Here is an 18,762-nt window from a genome sequence, read left to right on the forward strand (position 1 = left end):
TGCTACAAATTAAGTTAGGAATAGTAAGGTATTACAGTAGTATTGTTTGTTGTGTTCAAATTGCAAGAGAGTAATATGAACTACATACATAATAATTATTTTGGCAAAAATTGACTTAATTTTGTTAGCAATTAGTCACATATTGTCGCCTTAACTTGTAATAATTTTATTCATATATTTTATAATTTTATATTAATTGTACTGTATTAAAATTAATATTTATTGAATATTGCCCTTTTCATTGATTAAAACTTATTTACAATAATTGAATCTTATATATTAATAATTAAACTATATTGTATACAAATAAAAGTATTTGTTTTCTTTATGGCCTATGAAGAGAAAATGAGCTAGTACATAACACTATTTATTGAATTGTGTTTGGCTTAAATCTAATCGTTCACCTTATTCTTACTAGATTTGAATTGAGAAAAATGAGTTTAAATAAGTTTTTTTCTTCTTTATTAACTTTATCAAACAGTCCAAATATGGAGTAGGAAAAACGTACTCAGAGATATAATAATTAAAGTACCAATAACTTAAATTAGGAAAAATCATCGGATCAGGAAATTAAATTAAAAATAAGTTAAAAATCATTTTAATTCATGAAAAAGATTTATTGTTCAAGTTAACTCACATCTAAAATCAATATCTAATACATTCAAATAAGTTTGTTTAGAAAATATTTAATTTAGGTAAGCAAAAATCAAGTCCATAAAATGCACTTCCAATCAAACATTTGGTAGAGCAAGCTATCACCAAAGAATTTATAAAAATAGCAAATGTCAATATACTAAATTGGTAGTATTTTGAGTAAGCAATGATAGATAAGGCTCTTTTAGTTTATGTTATATGTGTTCTATTAGAAGATAACAAGTCTTTATCACTTTCACTATTAATGAAGTTATGAGAAAAGGAAGTGAAATGTCAATCTCAATAGTTGTTAGGGAAATGTGCTAACTTATATCACCTTCGATCTTTGCTCATATGTGTAGGAAATGGTCAATTGAACGATATTGAATTATTGAATAATAGACATACACTAAGCTAATACCTTATCTTTAATTAAGCTAATTTAATTACACATTAAATTTGCTATCTCATGTAATAGTAGCTTCGAGTTCAGTTTTGAAGTACAGAAATTTGCTATTATTTGAGGAAAATTCAAATTCAATTACTTTGTCTAACTACTTGATGTGATAGATAATAAAATTTATCAAATGAAAAATATTGATAATAGTAACCCCTCCATTAATTTAAATAAATGATTTGACTTTCATAATTATGAATGATCTCAACTTTTAAATAATCTTAGCTTTATAATTTGAGTTTTGGAATGACGACTCAAATCAAACCAAAATCACATTATTGTTTAATTCATTACCATAAATTATTATATGTAATCTACAATTTACTAAAAATTGTAAAAACATGTATGTCATAAATAACGTTTACTTTGCACTTCAATATAATCACATCACGTTTACCTTTGAGTAAGATTGGATATATATTTCTCATCTCTATTATGTATTATATGATGCATCATTATTAAAAGAGCTAGAGGATGGTGGATCAAGTGAAATACAAAGACGGGGAGAAGTGGAGAACTACAATCTTTTGTGTAAAGAGATCACAATTAACCTCAAAATCTCGATCTTATAAAAATACACTTATTTTTGGAAAAATTGTGATCTTATTAATTAATCATCAAGTATGCATTTATGAAATTGTAATGGTGTTTCCACAAGCAACTTTTTTTTTGAGTAAGATTGTCTTATCATCCAACTAAATAGCTGTGATATATACACGAATGGATTTTCAAATTGACAATAATTTTTCAATCTTAATTACAACGGAAATTTACACGTATTTAGATTTTACAACTTTAATTTCATTTTATGTAAAAGAGATCATCCACGTACACACTTTCCATATTTTACTAAATTTTGTTGTTCATTTTATTTTCCAAATCCAAAATTAATTAAAAGAAATGTACTTGTAATTAGTTAGAATGAATATACACTTACCTACTAGTCACTCTAAACCAATCCAGCACGTCCATATTTGCTATGATTGAGTATTCTGTATAGGAGTGAAAATAACCTTTCTGCATGCATGAAGTCCATACGTAGCTACATACAGTGGCGGAGCCAGGATTTTCAACTTGGGGGGACAAAATGCTTAACTTACGAAAAGCTTAACAAAAAATAAAAACAAAAAAAAAACTCACACACAAATTGGTTAATACTTAATATTAAAATTTCAAAATACAAATATATACTTAGTCATACAATTCAAAATGATGAAAAAAATTACATAAACATTACATTAAAATTACAAGTTCATTCTTCGAGTCTTCATACTTTGAAATCGATCAATAATCTTTTCGTCGGAAACTCGTAAGAAGACATCCTTCTCAATAAAAGTGACCAAACAATCATTCATAAGTTGATCACCCATGCTATTTCGCAACTTGTTTTTGACACATGTCATTGCAGAAAACACTCTTTCAACACTTGCCGTGGCAACGGGAAGAATCAACATCAACTTGATAAGCAAATGAATTGTCGTTGCCATAATGTTTATTCTTTTTCCCGGATCATGAGGAAGAAGTTCAACATCGTACACCGAATCTTCCTCTAATGGTACATTACTATTACTTGAACCACCCATTTCCATACTATTTTCTTGACTTTGAGGGGAGCTAAATGAAGGTGAGTTATTGGACTCATTTTCATTGGACTCATTTTCATTGAGTTTCGTTCTTTTAAACAAGAATTGTCGAAGATCGGGTTGTTTAGTTGCCTTTGATTTGTTTGAATTTGGTGAATCGTTTGACATTTCCTAATTAAATCGAAAATTATATATCAATTTCCACAAGACCACAATCCACATCATTACATAATAACAAAACCTAAGAGGCTAAGATTTTAAATTTCTAATTCAACTACACATTTCAATAATTTACAATAATTAATAATTTAAATTCACATTTCACAAAAACAACCAAAAACTCTAACAGGGGAAACAATCAAACAAATATAAATCAATAATCATTTATCAATTCAAATTATTCAATAATCAATACCCACAAGGCCACAAATGACAAATTCACAATAAAAATATAAACAATTAAACAATTAAACATTTAAACAAGTAATAAAAATATGAAATTCAGAATTTCAGATTTACTGTAAATTTAAACAATTAAACATTTAAACAACAAAACAAGTAATCAATTATTCAATTAATCATACATTCATACCTCCATTGAAATCCAGATTTACAGCAAATGTGTTATGCTTATGCATATGACGAAGTCACGAAGACACGAAGTCACGAAGGACGAAGGCTCAAGGGCGGCTGTTGAACCTCGTCACTGCTGCGAACTGCCGGCGAACGGTGGACGGCGTCACGGCGAGCCGGCTAGGCGACAGGCGAGGGCGAATCGAAGAGAGAGAAATTGAAAATTGAAAAACTTAGGGTTTGGCTGGCAAATGTCGCAACAGAGCACTGTAATTGCATTTTTTTTTTTAAAATTTTTTTTTTTAATTTTTTTTTTTTGAAAATGGGGGGACAAGTGTCCCCACATGTCCCCTTCTAGCTCCGCCCATGGCTACATACGTAACTATATATTGCAACATTTAATATTTGATAAATGTAGCTCGCACTAAGGTCAAATTAGGTTTTTTCTTTTTTTTTTTTGGAAGTAGTAATCATTATCTGTAGTAAATGCTATAAAAAAAAAAAGCACAGTAAAAATATATTTATAATTTGAAAACTATATGCTAGGGCATGGTAAGAATCTAATAAGAGCTCACAATATATCCTTACCATTATACATATAGTCAAAGATGAAGATGGTCAAAGTGAATGTCTAATCTCTATTATGAAAGTCAACTCTTAATTAATTTAATTTGGTGTCCACTTAAACTAAGGAGTACTACCTAAAAGGCTAAAATACTCTTACTTATAATTCTATACACCTTTAAAATATATGCATAAGTGATAACGTGCATTTAAATCTAGAATGAATTTTCATAATAATAATAATAATAATAATAATAATAATAAAAAAAACTAGAGTGAAAAGTGTTGAAAGCTAGCACTATTAAAAAAACACATATGTAAAATCTATATCTATACTTAGGGGTCGTTTGGTTGGGGGTAATCAACAAAGGGAATGGGAATCAACTGGCCCGATTCCCTTTGTTGTTGTTTGTTAAGCACATTCTTTCATTCCCTTTACCCCCCCCATTACCCCAATTCCTTCTAACTTTATTCCCCACCCCCCTAGACTTTTCCATTCCCTTTTTTTAGCCACCCCTCCACCACCACACCCACACCTAGCCACCACCCTTTTCCTTACCTTCACCACCCAATCGCACCTCAGCTCCACGGCTCCACCGACCTTCGCCGCCCCTTCCCCGAGTCTCCACGACCATCGGAAATCCTAAAAAACCAACCCTCTTCACTGAAATCCGTCGAACGACCCTCCCCCACCCTCGAAACCCTGGCGCTAGGGTTTTGAGGGTCGGGGAGGGCCGTTCGACGGATTTCACGGGGAGTGATGAGGTTTTTCAGCGGTTCTAGCGGCGTTAGGGTTTTTCTGGGCTAAGGAGATTTTCGGGGGAGGGACGACCTCCGTTGGGTCGACGAGGGACGGGGGAAGGCTGGCAAAGGGTGGCAAACAGTGGGGGAAGTGTGGCGATTGGTTTGGTGGTGGTTCGGTGGTGGTTTGGTGGTGGGAACGTTGGAGAGTGAATGTTACTGGTGGTTGTGTGGTGGTGGGACGTGAGGGAGTGTTTCCCTTTGTTTAAAACAAACAACATGACAAATTTTAGGTATTTTCATACCATTATTCTTCTTTCCCTTTGTTCATTCCATTCCGATTCCCTTGTGCTAACCAAACGGCCCCTTAGTATTTAAAAACACAAACCACAATTTTTTCATATGACACATGGCATCACAATTCACAATTCACTCATCACCCCATATGCCACATGTCATCTCCCTTAATATTTATGTTTAAGTCTTTAATTTATGCACTATACAACTTGCAAATTCAAGTAAGAAAATGAAGTATTTCATTTCCACCATAATAAAATAATGTTTTAATTAATACACATTACATAAACATATAAATTATAATAAAAATTGTCTTTTCGTCTCCTAGACTGATAACTTGCTATTTTATGCGGTTTTAGGGCGTATTTGAACCTAGTTTACCTGAACAAATTTGTGTTTTGGTTCACTTTTACCCTATTATTATGCAATTTTTGTGTATCCTATGCTTCACGGGTTGTTAGTGTTTTTGTTGAGATTTTAGGTCCAAAGACGACCAAATGAAGCCCATGGTTACCAAACCGAGGTTAGAAGCAAGGAAATGATGGAAAGAATCCAAGTACAAGAGCATCGTAGAAGAAAACACGAAGAAAAGGGCCCAGAAGACCCTGCACGGCCGTGCAAGATGTTGCACGTCCGTGCAGGAGTGCAGACCTGAACCCATCTTTCTGCCAAGGCCTGCACGGACGTGCCAAATATTGCACGTCCGTGCAGATGATGCAGCACGGACGTGCTTCCGTGATTATGAGGCAGCACGGACGTGCCAAATATTGCACGTCCGTGCAGATGATGCAGCACGGACGTGCCAAAGGTGCACGCCCGTGCTGCAGCAGGTCGTCTTAAACTGAGTTTCTGCCTTGGTCTGCACGAACGTGCCAACTTCAGCAACACTTGTAATTGGCCATTGCTTGTTGCATGTACTAATTTGTTAATTGTGGGGTGTTAATTAGTTGAGTTTAAGAGGTTTCATTGTTAATTCTTGTAATTGGCCATTGCTTGAATTATTTATCTAGCTTCCTCAACGAAGGATCGAGAGATGAACTTGAGGAAGCTCCCTTATGCTTGATTGACTTGATTTGCCATGAGAATAGGAATTTCTAGTCAAGGGAATTTGCATGTTATCGTGAGGATGTTTTAACACTTGTTTCTTGCCCATAATCACGAGAGTAGGTTATGGTTTTGATGTCAAGTAATCCCTCTAGCTTGAGAGAGTAGTTGGGTGCATTTGATAACTTCCCCTAATTTATCCCCTAAATCACCATTTCTATGCATGCTACTTGTGGTCCGTGATGAAGTTGAGTGGTGTAACCCATGCCCTAGGCCTTCTTAATATTGTTAATCACCTCTTAGAATTAGTTGATTTGAATTAGAATAGTGTGACGTAATACCAACTTAAAACCCCCGACTTAATCTAGCTTGTTTAAACAATAACATTTGGTGGTTGATTCAACGCCTCTCATGGGTTCGACCCTTTCTTGCCCTTGCTACTAGTTGAGTAGGATCGAGTTAGGTCTTATTTCTTGATAGGTTGACGACGTCCTATCATAGACTTTAAATATAATTTAAAATAATATGTCATTTTATATCCCACAATCTTCACGTGTATATATCTAACTAAATTCATTAATCTTCTTTCACGGTTCTACCCTCTCTCTTTATTTCTTTTAAATTTAGAAATGAAACAATCTTCCTAGCTACATATGAAAATTATTAACCCAAGTAACAACCCATGCATTGAACGGGCCAAACAACTAGTTACCTTTAAATCACTCGTAATTAAAGATGGCTCTATGTCATGTCGTGTTGTGTCTGTACCAGGCCCACATGCTTTAATTTGGAGTTAGTTAGGGCCTGCCCATGACCCAAACAGACTCGACTCGATTCAACTCGATACCTGATCCGAGTCGTACCTGAAACCCCAATTAACCTGACCCGACCTGAATGCTAGCTGGCCTAAAATAACCCGACCCAAATGATCCGTTTGCCAGGTGTATGGATAGGTAACTATATAATTAGTGATATCACCGTGAAAAAAATTCCTTAAAAACTAAACTTTATTAGAATTTATTTTTTCTTAACTTTCTTTTTAACTACAATAATTGAATTAAACAATAATTTTAATGTAATTCAACAAATAATACTTGGTACGTGGAGTTAAAATTACAAAATTTGTTTCAAACAAGAAAAATTACAAAATCTGAATTTTTCTGAGTTCCATACTTGCATTAAGTTGATACAGATATAGAATAGTACTACTACTTGTGTTCTTTAATAAAGTGGGGCAGTAAGTCTATTCTTCAGGTTAACCCTTCACCTGATTTCATTTAAACAATTCATTATTGTAACGGAACCACCTTCTTCTCTCTTTCTACATTTAATACTCTTCCCTTTTTCTTTAATTATTGCACTATTATTATTTTATTAAATTCTTCCTCCTTCTTCAGGTAGTATTGATTTTTATAGTTTGACTCCTAAACAAGATTAAACAACTACCCCATCTTTACTTAATCAATTTTAACCGACACAACCTTTTAGTTTTATATTTTAAACCTCGTTTTTTTTTTTTAAATCATAATCACGATTTATGACTATCTATTATACATTCGGGTGTACGTGTATTGTTACTTGACTATATAGGTGTCACTTACTCTAAATTTACAAATTTTGAGAAGTTTAGCATTTTAATTTATTTTATCACGAAACTATTGAAGTGTCTATTTTACATTCGAGTGTTTTAATTCTCAATTCACTAAGTTTCAGCTAACTCTAGATATACCTGCGTCTGTATAATAAAATGTTTTATTTATATTTTTAATTTAAAAGCCACAAAGACAAAGTGAAAATCGCTTCAAAATCTCCTAAAATCGGAAGTAAAGTCTAACAACTTAAGCTATGCCTCAATCGTGTGTATAATAGAATGTGAACCAGAGGACTTGTCTAGCAATCATTTTCATGAACAGAGAATTGAGATCTCAATATCTTTTTCTTTTTTTCTCTTTTGATTTTCAGAAGAGAAGAGAGGAGAGGAGAGAGAAAGAAGGAAGCTTCCATTTTCATGCTTCTCTTTTACTATATGCAATTGCAAACTTAAGAAGAAGGCAGGGGCAATAAAGGGAAGGAAGTACAATCACTTTCTCTCTCTACTCAACCTACCATTGATTACTCTTTTGCCTTCTTCTTTAAACCTTCTTCCAACAACAACCTAGTTCACCACCACCTCATCACATTCACAAAATTTACAATTTTTCTTTTCAACAGCTACTAACCCTTTTCATTTTTCTCATTATTTCTGGGTTTTCCCACTTTTTTTAGTTCAGATTTCAATTACCCATTTCATAATTTCAAGAATTTTGCCATTTTTTCATTGATTTTTGATCAATGGGAGTGATTTTGGCATCTGGGTGTTAGTTAAATTTCAGAATGATTGTTGTTTTTTTGCAGTACTAGATCCAGAATTTGAGTTTTGTTCATATAAGGAGGGGCTGAATTCTGATAAAAAGGTATAATATGTTCAGAATTTTGCAATTTGTCTTGTGTTTGCATTATTTATGAGTGAGGTCAAATTGTTTAGCTAAGATTTTGTTTGTTCTTATGCTGTATTTGTCCTATTATTTGTCACATTTCTTGGTTATCAAATTATGTAGATTTTCAGGTTGAGGTTTATGTGAATGTAGAACTTTGCATTTATTGTGGGAGATTATGAAAAGGATAAGTTTTGGTGTTATATGTTTTTGTTTTTGGTTAAGAAAAATGACTTGAATTATGGGATGTAAAATTGTCAACTGTCATGTAGAACTATAGAAGTGTGCAACTGTACATTTAGGCTTGTATTGCTGGGTTTCCAACCATACTGTTGTTGTGTTGTAGGACATTATTCGATATTTTCGACTAAAATGGCGTCTGAACTCAATGCTGGAATGTCCAAAAAAGTTGCTGGTGTGAGGTTGTGGGAATTAATAGGAGTAACCATTGGCGCTTTGATTGTAATTATTCTTTCGATATTGCTCTATCTGTGCCTTACTGCTAGGAAGAAATCTCGAAGAGCTAACACCAGTTTACCTCTTACCCAAATTCCTTCGATTTCTAAGGAAATTCGTGAAATTAGAGTGGACCATGTTTCCCAAAATGTGTATGGAAGTTATCCCGATGGTGTTGTAGAAAAATTGAAAGAAAAGGATTCAGACAGGCTTTTAGTTCATCCAAGTGTTGATAAAATCAAAACAGAAGAGAATGGAAAGCATTCAGGCTCTTTTACACGCTTCGAAAATGATAGTGTTGGGTCTCCAATGGGGGATAAGCCTTCTTCACATCCGATAAGTGCTCCTTCTCCACTATCTGGACTTCCTGAAATATCTCGTCTGGGTTGGGGTCACTGGTTTACTCTAAGAGACCTTGAAGTTGCAACAGACCGCTTTTCCAAACAGAATGTCATTGGTGAGGGAGGATATGGCATTGTTTACCAGGGTGAGCTTATTAATGGGACCCCGGTTGCAATAAAGAGGCTTCTTAACAACCTGTAGGTGAAAAAAACAGCTTACTTTGGTGTTCATTACTTGTTGAGTTTATGTCAGATTTGATTCTATGATATCATGGACTGCAAGATGATTATGTAATAATTTTGATCATTGAATTGCAGTGGACAGGCAGAGAAAGAATTCAGGGTAGAAGTGGAGGCTATTGGTCATGTTCGACATAAAAACTTAGTTCGACTTCTTGGATACTGCATTGAAGGAACTCACAGGTAAATACTTTTGCTTTTGCTGTAGATTTGAAAGTAAAACCTTCATTCATAAATGATTTTGAGAGATGTATATGGTCAAAATGCTTAATTAAAACTCCATTGTATGCCTTATTTTTGAAATAATGTTATTCCAGTAGCAAGATATCCCAATTGCGTACCTGAATTAAAATAGTGTTTAGATTCTTTTTTCTACGTTAATTGGTTGAGTTCATTGTAGACAAGACATGTCTTAGATGTGCTGACTAATACAAAATGAAAATTTTATGTAGGTTATTGGTTTATGAGTATGTCAATAATGGAAATTTAGAACAATGGCTTCATGGTGCAATGCGCCAATATGGAAATCTTACTTGGGAAGCTCGTATGAAGGTTCTTATTGGCACTGCTAAGGCGTAAGTTGTTTATAAATGAGAACTTCAAGTCATTATAAAGTGCAAAGTTCATGTATTTGAAATTACTAATACAAATATTCATTACAGCCTTGCTTACTTGCATGAAGCCATTGAGCCTAAGGTTGTGCACCGAGATATCAAATCAAGTAACATACTTATAGATGATGAGTTCAATGCAAAGGTGTCTGATTTTGGCTTGGCAAAGCTGTTGGGTGCTGGAAAAACTCACATCGCTACTAGAGTCATGGGCACATTTGGGTTAGTTTTTTTTTTTTTTTTTCACTCCTAGCTGATCCTCTGCTCTCTAATTGCGCCCAAAGTTCGTCATGTCTATAATTACCATAAAACCATTTCACTACTGAAATAAAAGATTATGAAATAAATAAAAAGCGAAGTATATAGTATATACTCAGTGAATAATCGTATTGTATCTTGCTTTTTTGCCATCTTGCAGGTATGTGGCTCCAGAATATGCCAATAGTGGCCTTCTAAACGAGAAAAGTGATGTCTACAGTTTTGGGGTTGTTCTCTTGGAATCTATTACTGGGAGGGACCCAGTAGATTACGCTCGTCCCCAGAATGAGGTAAAGCCTATCGAAATTCTGCTAGAAACTATATGAAAAGCTCAAAAACAAGACACTTAAATGTTGTTTAATTCAAATTTGAGGGAGAATAATTGATCGTGATTGTGCTCTAGAATCATGCAACTTTAACAAGTTTACACTATATTAAACTACACTGAAGCCATTGCTTTTTATTTATTTATTTCTTAAATTAGACTTTTTGGTCTGAATCAGCATTATCACTGGTTAATATTAGAGCAAGAACTCAACATTAGTAAAATCTGATAGCAATTGTAAATCATTCTTGTGTGGCTGTAGGTAAACCTGGTGGACTGGCTTAAAACTATGGTAGGTAACAGGCGTGCAGAAGAGGTAGTAGATCCCAACATGGACACTAGACCTTCAACGAGGGCTCTTAAGAGAGCACTTTTGACTGCATTGCGGTGTGTAGATCCAGATTCTGAAAAGCGGCCAAGAATGGGTCAAGTTGCTCGAATGCTTGAATCAGAGGAATATCCTGTTCCTCGTGAGGTATATTATCCTTAAACTAGCCTTATACATAGATTAAATTGGCCCTTTTATTTTTAGAAACGTCAAAATGTTCAGCGTCAAGATTTCAAGGTTTTACTAGCTGTGAACTAGGTGTACCCTGTCTTATGCATCAAACACATGTTGCTTAATTGAGAGAGATGAGAAATTAGATTTTTTTTCTTTTTTGATTTATGGTTCCTTAAACCCCAGACCCTTACTGATTGCATAAGATGGAATCATAATCATTATAATTTGAACATTTTCATTAATTCAAAGTCATTACATTTATACACAGATTTCTCATAATTATTCCCATTGACCCTACTTAAACATGGATAGTATTTTAATTTTCTGAAACTAGCATACTAAAATGAGATCATTTTGCTTGTTCCAATCCTTGTGTATAAGAAACTAAAAATAAAATAGAATCATTTCCGGTACAAAGGCAGTAAAACTAAAAAGGCATATTTTTTGGATTTGCAGGATCGGAGGCATCGACGAGCTCAACCCGGAGAGGCTGAATCTCCAAGGCTTAGTTTGAACGCAATCTAAAAATCAGTAAGCCTAAGTGGACAAAAAACATTCTCAACATGTGAGAAGCCAATAGTTAACAGATGAAACCGCATGCTTCAAACGAAGTATGTGTGTGATCTGTGCTGAGATTGAGTGTTAAAAGTTGAATCCGCGTATATATATAGTAATATTGGCCTTCGGCCACCCCCTTCGTTCCCCCTTCTTTTTTTTTTTTTTTTTTTTTTTCCTTTTTTGTGGGCTTTACAAAGTACTTTTTTCATTATTTTTGGTGCGATGAGTACTATGTATTGTAGTAGATATGGTTTGTATAAGTAGTCTTGGGCATTTTCTTTTATGCCTAAGCAATCAGAACTGTTTTGTACAGGCCTTTTTAGGCTAGAGGAGTTGTTGATATACTTGAGAGAATATTTGATGGAGATAATATAGAGAAGATATGGGATTGTTAATATTTAGATGAGGTGTATTTGAACATCAACTAGCATGTGTTTTTTTTTTCCTTTCTATTTTCAATCATTTCTTTTTTAAAAAAAAATCGGTAGAACAGAACAATCAAAGTTGATCGTTAGGTGAGTAAAGAAAGAGTTCAATTAGAATGTATTTTTCTGTTGTTGAGAAGCTGTTTTCCCTTGTATAAAATTCTAATGAGATTTATGAGAATATGACATTTAGAAATCTTGCTTGGATTTTGTATCGCACTAACACTAGTTGTTGGAGTGAGTATGGGTATGATTTTTAGTGGCAATAGGTAGGTATGGGTGTTATAAGGTATATTAAGTGTGATTTGAGATTATATGTGATGTCTACCCGCCCCATTTTTGCATACAACCGGTTGTCCACTACTCGGATGCTCACCACCTTGTATGCAAAACTATCTTTTACGAAGTATTATTATTATTATTATTATTATTATTATTATTATTATTATTATTATTATTATTATTAGTGGGAAGCCGAGATACAATCTGGGCCCCACTCCTCTAGCTATATCATAGCCTACCCTAATAAAAATATTATTATTATTATTAAAAAAAAGGGTTAAGTGAGGTTTTGTTTAATTTTATTAGCTTTTTTTCATTGATAATTTAAATTACTAGTCATTGATTTGATGCATTAACACGCATGATTACAATAAATTGTAACAATTAATATAAAACTGAGGAAGTAATTTTTTTTTTTTTACACAATAATACTCCATAATAGTAATAGCACTCCAACTCCCAAGAGGGTATAAAGGTAAAGATGGCTCTGGGCCGTACCTCGTGCCAGGCCCACATGCTTTAGTGTGAGGCCCATCCCATGGATCGGCCCACAAGTTTCTTATTGTGTTGTCTCGGGCCAAAGTTTTTAAAAAGGTTGGCCCGTGCACAGCTGAGGCCCACATGCCATCATGTCAAGCCGTGCCGTGCCGAGCTTGCGTACTTAAGCAAAGTTGCATTTATTTTAGCATGTTTTGTCATACCGTGCCCAACCGTACCTTATCGTGCTTCTCCCAAATAAAGGTGGCCCACAGCCCACACGCACAGTACTGTGCTGTGCTTTTTTTTTTTTTTTTTGTGCAGGGCTTTGGGTCGGCCTGGCCCAGTGCCATATTTATATAGAGGTATAGATGGGTAATATTCAACTCAACTACACAACGTTAATGCTTGATTTTAGGGGGAAAGGTAAATACTCAAATTTGTGACCTAAAAAAACAAGATGATTAACCCACCAATTCAACCAAATTTGCTTAAGTTAATTTGGATATATATAGGGGTTGCGAAATGAATAAGAATTTAAATTTTTACTAGCATATAAGGTATGTATGTTGAATATGTATCCATTGTAAATGTGGATTGATGATAGGTAAAAAAATAAATAAAAAAAAAATAAAAAATAAAAAAATAATTGCGCCTAAAAAAACAGTAGCATAAGCATAACCAGTCCACAAAAACTAGAATTTGCCCAAACAAAAAAAGGTTCCTTAGTTTGGCAAATGTCAAAATCCACAAAGGCATAAAAGGAACATTTGAGTGCATCATAATCCCAACTTTGAAATGGGAAGGCTTCGTTCTGTCAAAATTTGAAGGATTCAACTCATTTTGGGTAGTGGCCACTGGCCAGTGGGGTTTGTTTTATCTTGCCTCTGATTTTTAATAACATGTCTGCTTTATTTGATAGATCAATTGTACTAGTTTTTATTTGATGATTTTGATGTATTTTGGGTAGTGTGAGTTCTTTCAAGTCACAATCGTTTAATCATAAATTTTTTTACAGATCAAAAGCTATTTTTCAAAAGGATCATAGACATTTGCTTTGCAAAAAGAGGGAAAAAAAAAAGGAATGGTTAAGAAGAAAAATGACCCCCTTCAACAAACATAACATGAGAAAACACTGCCTAAAGGTGGAAGATTTTTATGTTATAGGAACAATATTCTATGCATTACAGACTTACAGGTTACAGCAGTTTACAAGAATCAATTTTAACAGAATACATCTCACTATTGTTGAATCACATATGAAAGAAATCAATGTAATATACTTATACAAATTTCTCATTTCCTTGGCAAGCGGGGATTTTATGCATGTGAAGCTTCATTGGCCCTTAACAAAGGTTGAAGAGCTTTGACAACTATGCTCATGTTTGGACGAAAATCGGATTCATACTGCACACAGAGAGCAGCAACAGCGGCCATCTGGGTTCAACAACAGTGAGCAAGAGAGATTTCAAGTTTAGCTCATATTTTTAGGAGTCAAACAATAGTAAGCTAGGTTTTGATTTTTGTCAAGGGTCATATGATAAGTGAAGTACAATACATTACCTTTGCAATAGCCTTGGGAGGATAATCTGAACCTAGTCTTGGATCAACACATTGCTTTACCTTATCTTCGCTAAGTTTTGGAGTTGCCTGGAAGAAGAAAAGACTAGGAGTGAGATAACAAGAAAACCCATAACAATAATAAGGGATAAAGAAATCAAAACATTACCCATGTCACAAGACTCTGTTGTCCACGAGGTAAAGTATGGTCTACAGGTTTGCGCCCTGTTAAGAGCTCCAAGAGAACAACACCAAAGCTATAGACATCACTCTTTGAGCTTAATTGTCCCGTCATAGCATATCTAATAAGAGAGAAAGAAAATACTGTTACTTCAAGGCACGATAACACGGGAATAATATAACAAAATAGAGAGAAGTACCTTGCTTTGACACGAGTGAATGATTTTAATAGCAAGACAAAAAAAATTTGTTACTTTGAATGTAAGAAAGTCATATAGGATTATAAAGAACATGGTAATTGAAGTCCAAAAGAGGACTGCAAATCAACATCCCCAGATAAACCTATGTTCCAAATTTGACACTGGCATGGTAACAACCTTAAATTCGACAATAGTAGTCGAATCTAACATCTGATAGAAAGATCACAATTATATACACGACAGCCTGGCTACTTCTATCAACAGCTTACAGAACTTTGCTTAACGGATTACTTTTAATTACTACTGTTGACAACAGGCAAGACAGAATTATGAATATTGAAACACAATGAGACTTACTCTGGAGCATGGTATCCAAAAGTTCCGAGAACACGCGTGGAATGTAAACGTGCTGCCATATCGGGAGCTTGATTTGATAAATCGAAATCAGCAATTTTTGCAACATCATCGTCGAATAAAAGTACATTGCTGGACTTAATATCTCGATGTATAATATGGGGCTGAGCTTTCTCATGCAAATACTCAAGGCCTTTGGCTGCCCCAACAGCAATTTTAACTCTTTGTGCCCATGAGAGGACAGGACCGGGTTGTGCTCCTTTGACACCTTTCCTTCCTATATACAAAAACAACATTCCATTAATTAGTGAACATTACAAAGATACGAGCAACGGAACATCATGGCTACACAGGAATTCCACAAACATATCAGCTGAAAAGTCAGAAACCAAGGCCTTTTTATTATTTATATTACTATTTATTGTTTTCGTTTATTTATTTATTTATTTTTTTTCTCGAGGGGTAAGGCATTACAAAGAAAAAATAGTACAGGTGGACTTCCGATTTCCCAACCGCCCTCTCTTTCATGACAGTCAATAAGTATAACTGTATAATTTAACATGTAAAAGAAATAATAAAAAAGAATCAACTTCCATATTGCCCTTTCTTCATGTCAGTTTCGGTCTAACGGAGTAATAAGCAATTGAAGTCAAAAGGTGGACCTGATTAATTTATAACAATTGCAACAATTGCATGATCCTGAACAACATATTATTAAATATGATTTTTAAGATGCAGACAAGGAAATTTCCGGCATCACAAGGACTCCTACGCTAGAAAGTAGGATCACTGTCTACTATAATATAATTCTGTTTTACCAACAATGTCAAATTTAATTTTTAAAAAATTCACAAAATCAATAATTAGGGCATCTCAAATACCACTCATGTCTTTGTAAGGTTAGAAGGCTCCTGGGTAATAAAGAAGCCTACTATAAGACTGATTATAGACGAAATAGACAAAGCACATGACTCTACTACTAATAAAGTAACAAGCAATTCTGCCTAAATTTTTTTTTTTTTTTTTTAATTTACAGAATGTTCAGTAATCTTCGTTAGTATTACTTCTAGTTAGTGTAGTTACTATGGTAGCAACGTAGCATGCATAATCTGAGCTGCTCTAAACTGTTGCTTCACAGTGAGAAATAGTAAAGAGGAAGTTTATGAGACAGCATCTATAGTTCCAAACATCAAAGCATAATCTGCAGCACTAAAATTTATCCTGTACTAAGCAACTTAGAAGCTCAATAAATCAATTACATAGTGAGTTGTCTTTTTCCTAATATGTTAATTGATGCAGTAGATAGAATAATAGGACAAAGCTCGGAGGCTGTTTGATAGGTGATATCAGAATTGGAATTATAGAGAATAAAGCAATTGACTACAACTTACCATGAAGAATATCATGTAGGGAACCATTTGCAGCGTACTCATATGCAAGGACCCGAAAGTTGCCATCAAGACAATAGCCAACAAGCTCAAGCACATTTTCATGTTTAAGTCTTGAAACCATAGACACCTGTAAGGCGTGTATCAGGATGTTAATTAGCTAGATAGAACACCAAAATTGTCAAGGAATTAACAATGCTAGTCGCTGAGGGCATTTACCTGTCCTAAAAATTCTTGGTCAGGTTGTTTACAGGAATCTAATTTTTTCAAGGCAGCAGCTTGTCCACTTCTTAGAGTACCAAAATACACTCTTCCATAAGATCCCTCACCAATCAAAGCTTTCGTTCCAAAATTATCTGTAACTTCTTTCAATTCATCTACGGTAATTGGAGAAACCGCAGGAGGCTGAAAATTTACGGTTTGTGTATCCTTTGGCTTGTCTTCTCTTGCTGGATATGGGGCATGATTGCCTGAAAATCATAGCCTTTTCAGTCAACCTAATACTTTCAACCTAAAGGCAGATTGTACAGAGTCATGAATGACGGCTAACTTACATTTGTATCCTTTATATTATTTACATAGAAAATTCAAGAAATCATAACAAACATATGATCAATAAACACGAAATTATATATAGTATTCATTTGTTCGATACGACAATGATGATTCTATTTTTATTAATAACAATCTGCATATAAATGGGGCGACTCAATGTACATAGATATTCAACAAACCCTTACCAGCTGGATTATTTGTCATGTATGCCCCATTATCACCTCCTCTCTGATAATCATCATCTCCACAGCAGCCGAAACAGCTCATGTTTTACTCCTCAAGATGCCGTATACTAAGTACACGATGGATTTCACTAACTGCATTTATGCATAAACAATTCCAACCAGAAATCAGTAAGCAAGGCTGTAAAAACCGAAAATTAAATGATAAAAAAAAGGTACATTCAACATAACAAATTAGAAACAGAATCCTAGCTTCTACTATCACAGGTTAGATTATATTCATCAAAAAGCATTTTCGACAAACAAGATGATAATTATGAACTGAAGTATAATAAGCTAAAAGTAGACACATTAAACTTTAATCGAATAGATGAATAAATGAATAATAATAACACCGATCAACGCGTGATTTTTAACCATGCTTATAGTTAACTTACAGCTGCATATATCAGATTCGCTAATAAATTAAATTTCCAACGAAAAAAGGGTGTAGCATAAGTTAGACCATGAATTATAGTGATCTACAAAATACACCTAGAATCAAAATTAAAACCCAATATCCATATTAGATCGTAGATATACAATTACAAATTGATCACAAATACCCAGAAAAAAAAAAATGCAAATAGAAAAGAAATTCAAGAACTTGCTCAACAAATCAATTAGCAATTACTTCCACAATTAATCAAACAAACACAAAATCAAGCTTAAATTATCAAACCCAAGTAACTCCACACATCAAATTAATGCAAAATTACATAATTAAGATAAAAACTACTTCAGATCAGTAACAGTAGAGCTCAAAATTAAAGTGAAAAAAGTAATAAAAATTCAAAAATAAAACATACCCAGAAAAATTGATGAAGAATCAAGTGGTTAACAGTAGATTGATCTAAGAAAATCAATTATAATGGGGGAATTTAATGAAGAAATTAACAGGGTTTTGAGGGGTGTGCTTGAGCTAGCAAAAAGTAGGAAGGGTAAGAAAGAAAGAAAGCGAGTGAGCGAAAGTTGCGGGTAGGAAGAAAGAGAAACGCGTAGGTTGAGGAAGAATTTAGCAGCAAAAGTAAAGAAAAAAGAAGATTATGCAACAGCAAATTTTAGAATTTTCTTGGGAAAAAAAAATTAAGAGAGAAATGAATTGAGTTGAATGATTTTGGAATGGATTTGGTCTGGTTTATTAATCTGACCACTAACTACCACCTCTCAGGTTCAAGTCCCCCACTTTTGACCTTTATGGTATGTTCACAACAAGTGATTGATTAGATGCCGCATACTTGTATTTGACGAACACTTTTTTTTTTTTTTTTTTTTTTTTTTTTAATTTTTTATTTTTTATACTTCGTATTATACAATTGGTTGTACCTTATTTTACGGAGTATGAAGTACGGAGTATATGTTATCGTATTTGACTACTTGAAGAAAATGAGTGGTAACATGTTATGCTCGTTTTGCTAAATTTTACTTGTTTGCAAAAAAAAGAAATCTTCAAGTAATGTGTA

General features: G+C 33.9%; 2 protein-coding genes across 2 annotated transcripts; one reads left to right on the top strand and one right to left on the bottom strand.

The window, feature by feature from the left end:
* The first annotated feature begins 7,791 nt into the window (after positions 1-7,791).
* Positions 7,792-12,058, top strand: LOC110722051 (probable receptor-like protein kinase At5g18500). The gene is made up of 8 exons (XM_021901284.1): positions 7,792-8,345; positions 8,713-9,361; positions 9,482-9,586; positions 9,856-9,978; positions 10,066-10,236; positions 10,433-10,562; positions 10,860-11,072; positions 11,556-12,058. The coding sequence occupies exons 2-8, from the start codon at positions 8,739-8,741 to the stop codon at positions 11,622-11,624; spliced, it is 1,434 nt and encodes a 477-aa protein (XP_021756976.1). The 5' UTR covers positions 7,792-8,345; positions 8,713-8,738; the 3' UTR covers positions 11,625-12,058.
* A 1,871-nt stretch (positions 12,059-13,929) lies between these two features.
* Positions 13,930-18,490, bottom strand: LOC110722052 (pto-interacting protein 1-like). The gene is made up of 8 exons (XM_021901285.1): positions 18,109-18,490; positions 17,264-17,395; positions 16,743-16,993; positions 16,527-16,653; positions 15,139-15,412; positions 14,571-14,703; positions 14,405-14,491; positions 13,930-14,278 (listed from the first exon to the last, which is right to left on the bottom strand). The coding sequence occupies exons 2-8, from the start codon at positions 17,343-17,345 to the stop codon at positions 14,162-14,164; spliced, it is 1,071 nt and encodes a 356-aa protein (XP_021756977.1). The 5' UTR covers positions 17,346-17,395; positions 18,109-18,490; the 3' UTR covers positions 13,930-14,161.
* Positions 18,491-18,762: the final 272 nt, after the last annotated feature.

This window comes from Chenopodium quinoa, unplaced genomic scaffold (genome assembly GCF_001683475.1).
Source record: "Chenopodium quinoa cultivar QQ74 unplaced genomic scaffold, ASM168347v1, whole genome shotgun sequence".
Taxonomy (NCBI): Eukaryota; Viridiplantae; Streptophyta; class Magnoliopsida; order Caryophyllales; family Amaranthaceae; genus Chenopodium; species Chenopodium quinoa.

Excerpts from the sequence above, each read along its gene's own strand:
- LOC110722051 (XM_021901284.1), top strand. The coding sequence starts at position 8,739 with ATGGCGTCTGAACTCAATGCTGGAATGTCCAAAAAAGTTGCTGGTGTG. Across the intron at positions 9,362-9,481 it reads AAGAGGCTTCTTAACAACCT|TGGACAGGCAGAGAAAGAAT; the intron begins GTAGGTGAAAAA and ends ATTGAATTGCAG. Across the intron at positions 9,587-9,855 it reads TGCATTGAAGGAACTCACAG|GTTATTGGTTTATGAGTATG; the intron begins GTAAATACTTTT and ends AATTTTATGTAG.
- LOC110722052 (XM_021901285.1), bottom strand. The coding sequence starts at position 17,345 with ATGAGCTGTTTCGGCTGCTGTGGAGATGATGATTATCAGAGAGGAGGT. Across the intron at positions 16,654-16,742 it reads ACCAAGAATTTTTAGGACAG|GTGTCTATGGTTTCAAGACT; the intron begins GTAAATGCCCTC and ends CACGCCTTACAG. Across the intron at positions 14,492-14,570 it reads AACAGAGTCTTGTGACATGG|GCAACTCCAAAACTTAGCGA; the intron begins GTAATGTTTTGA and ends TTCTTCTTCCAG.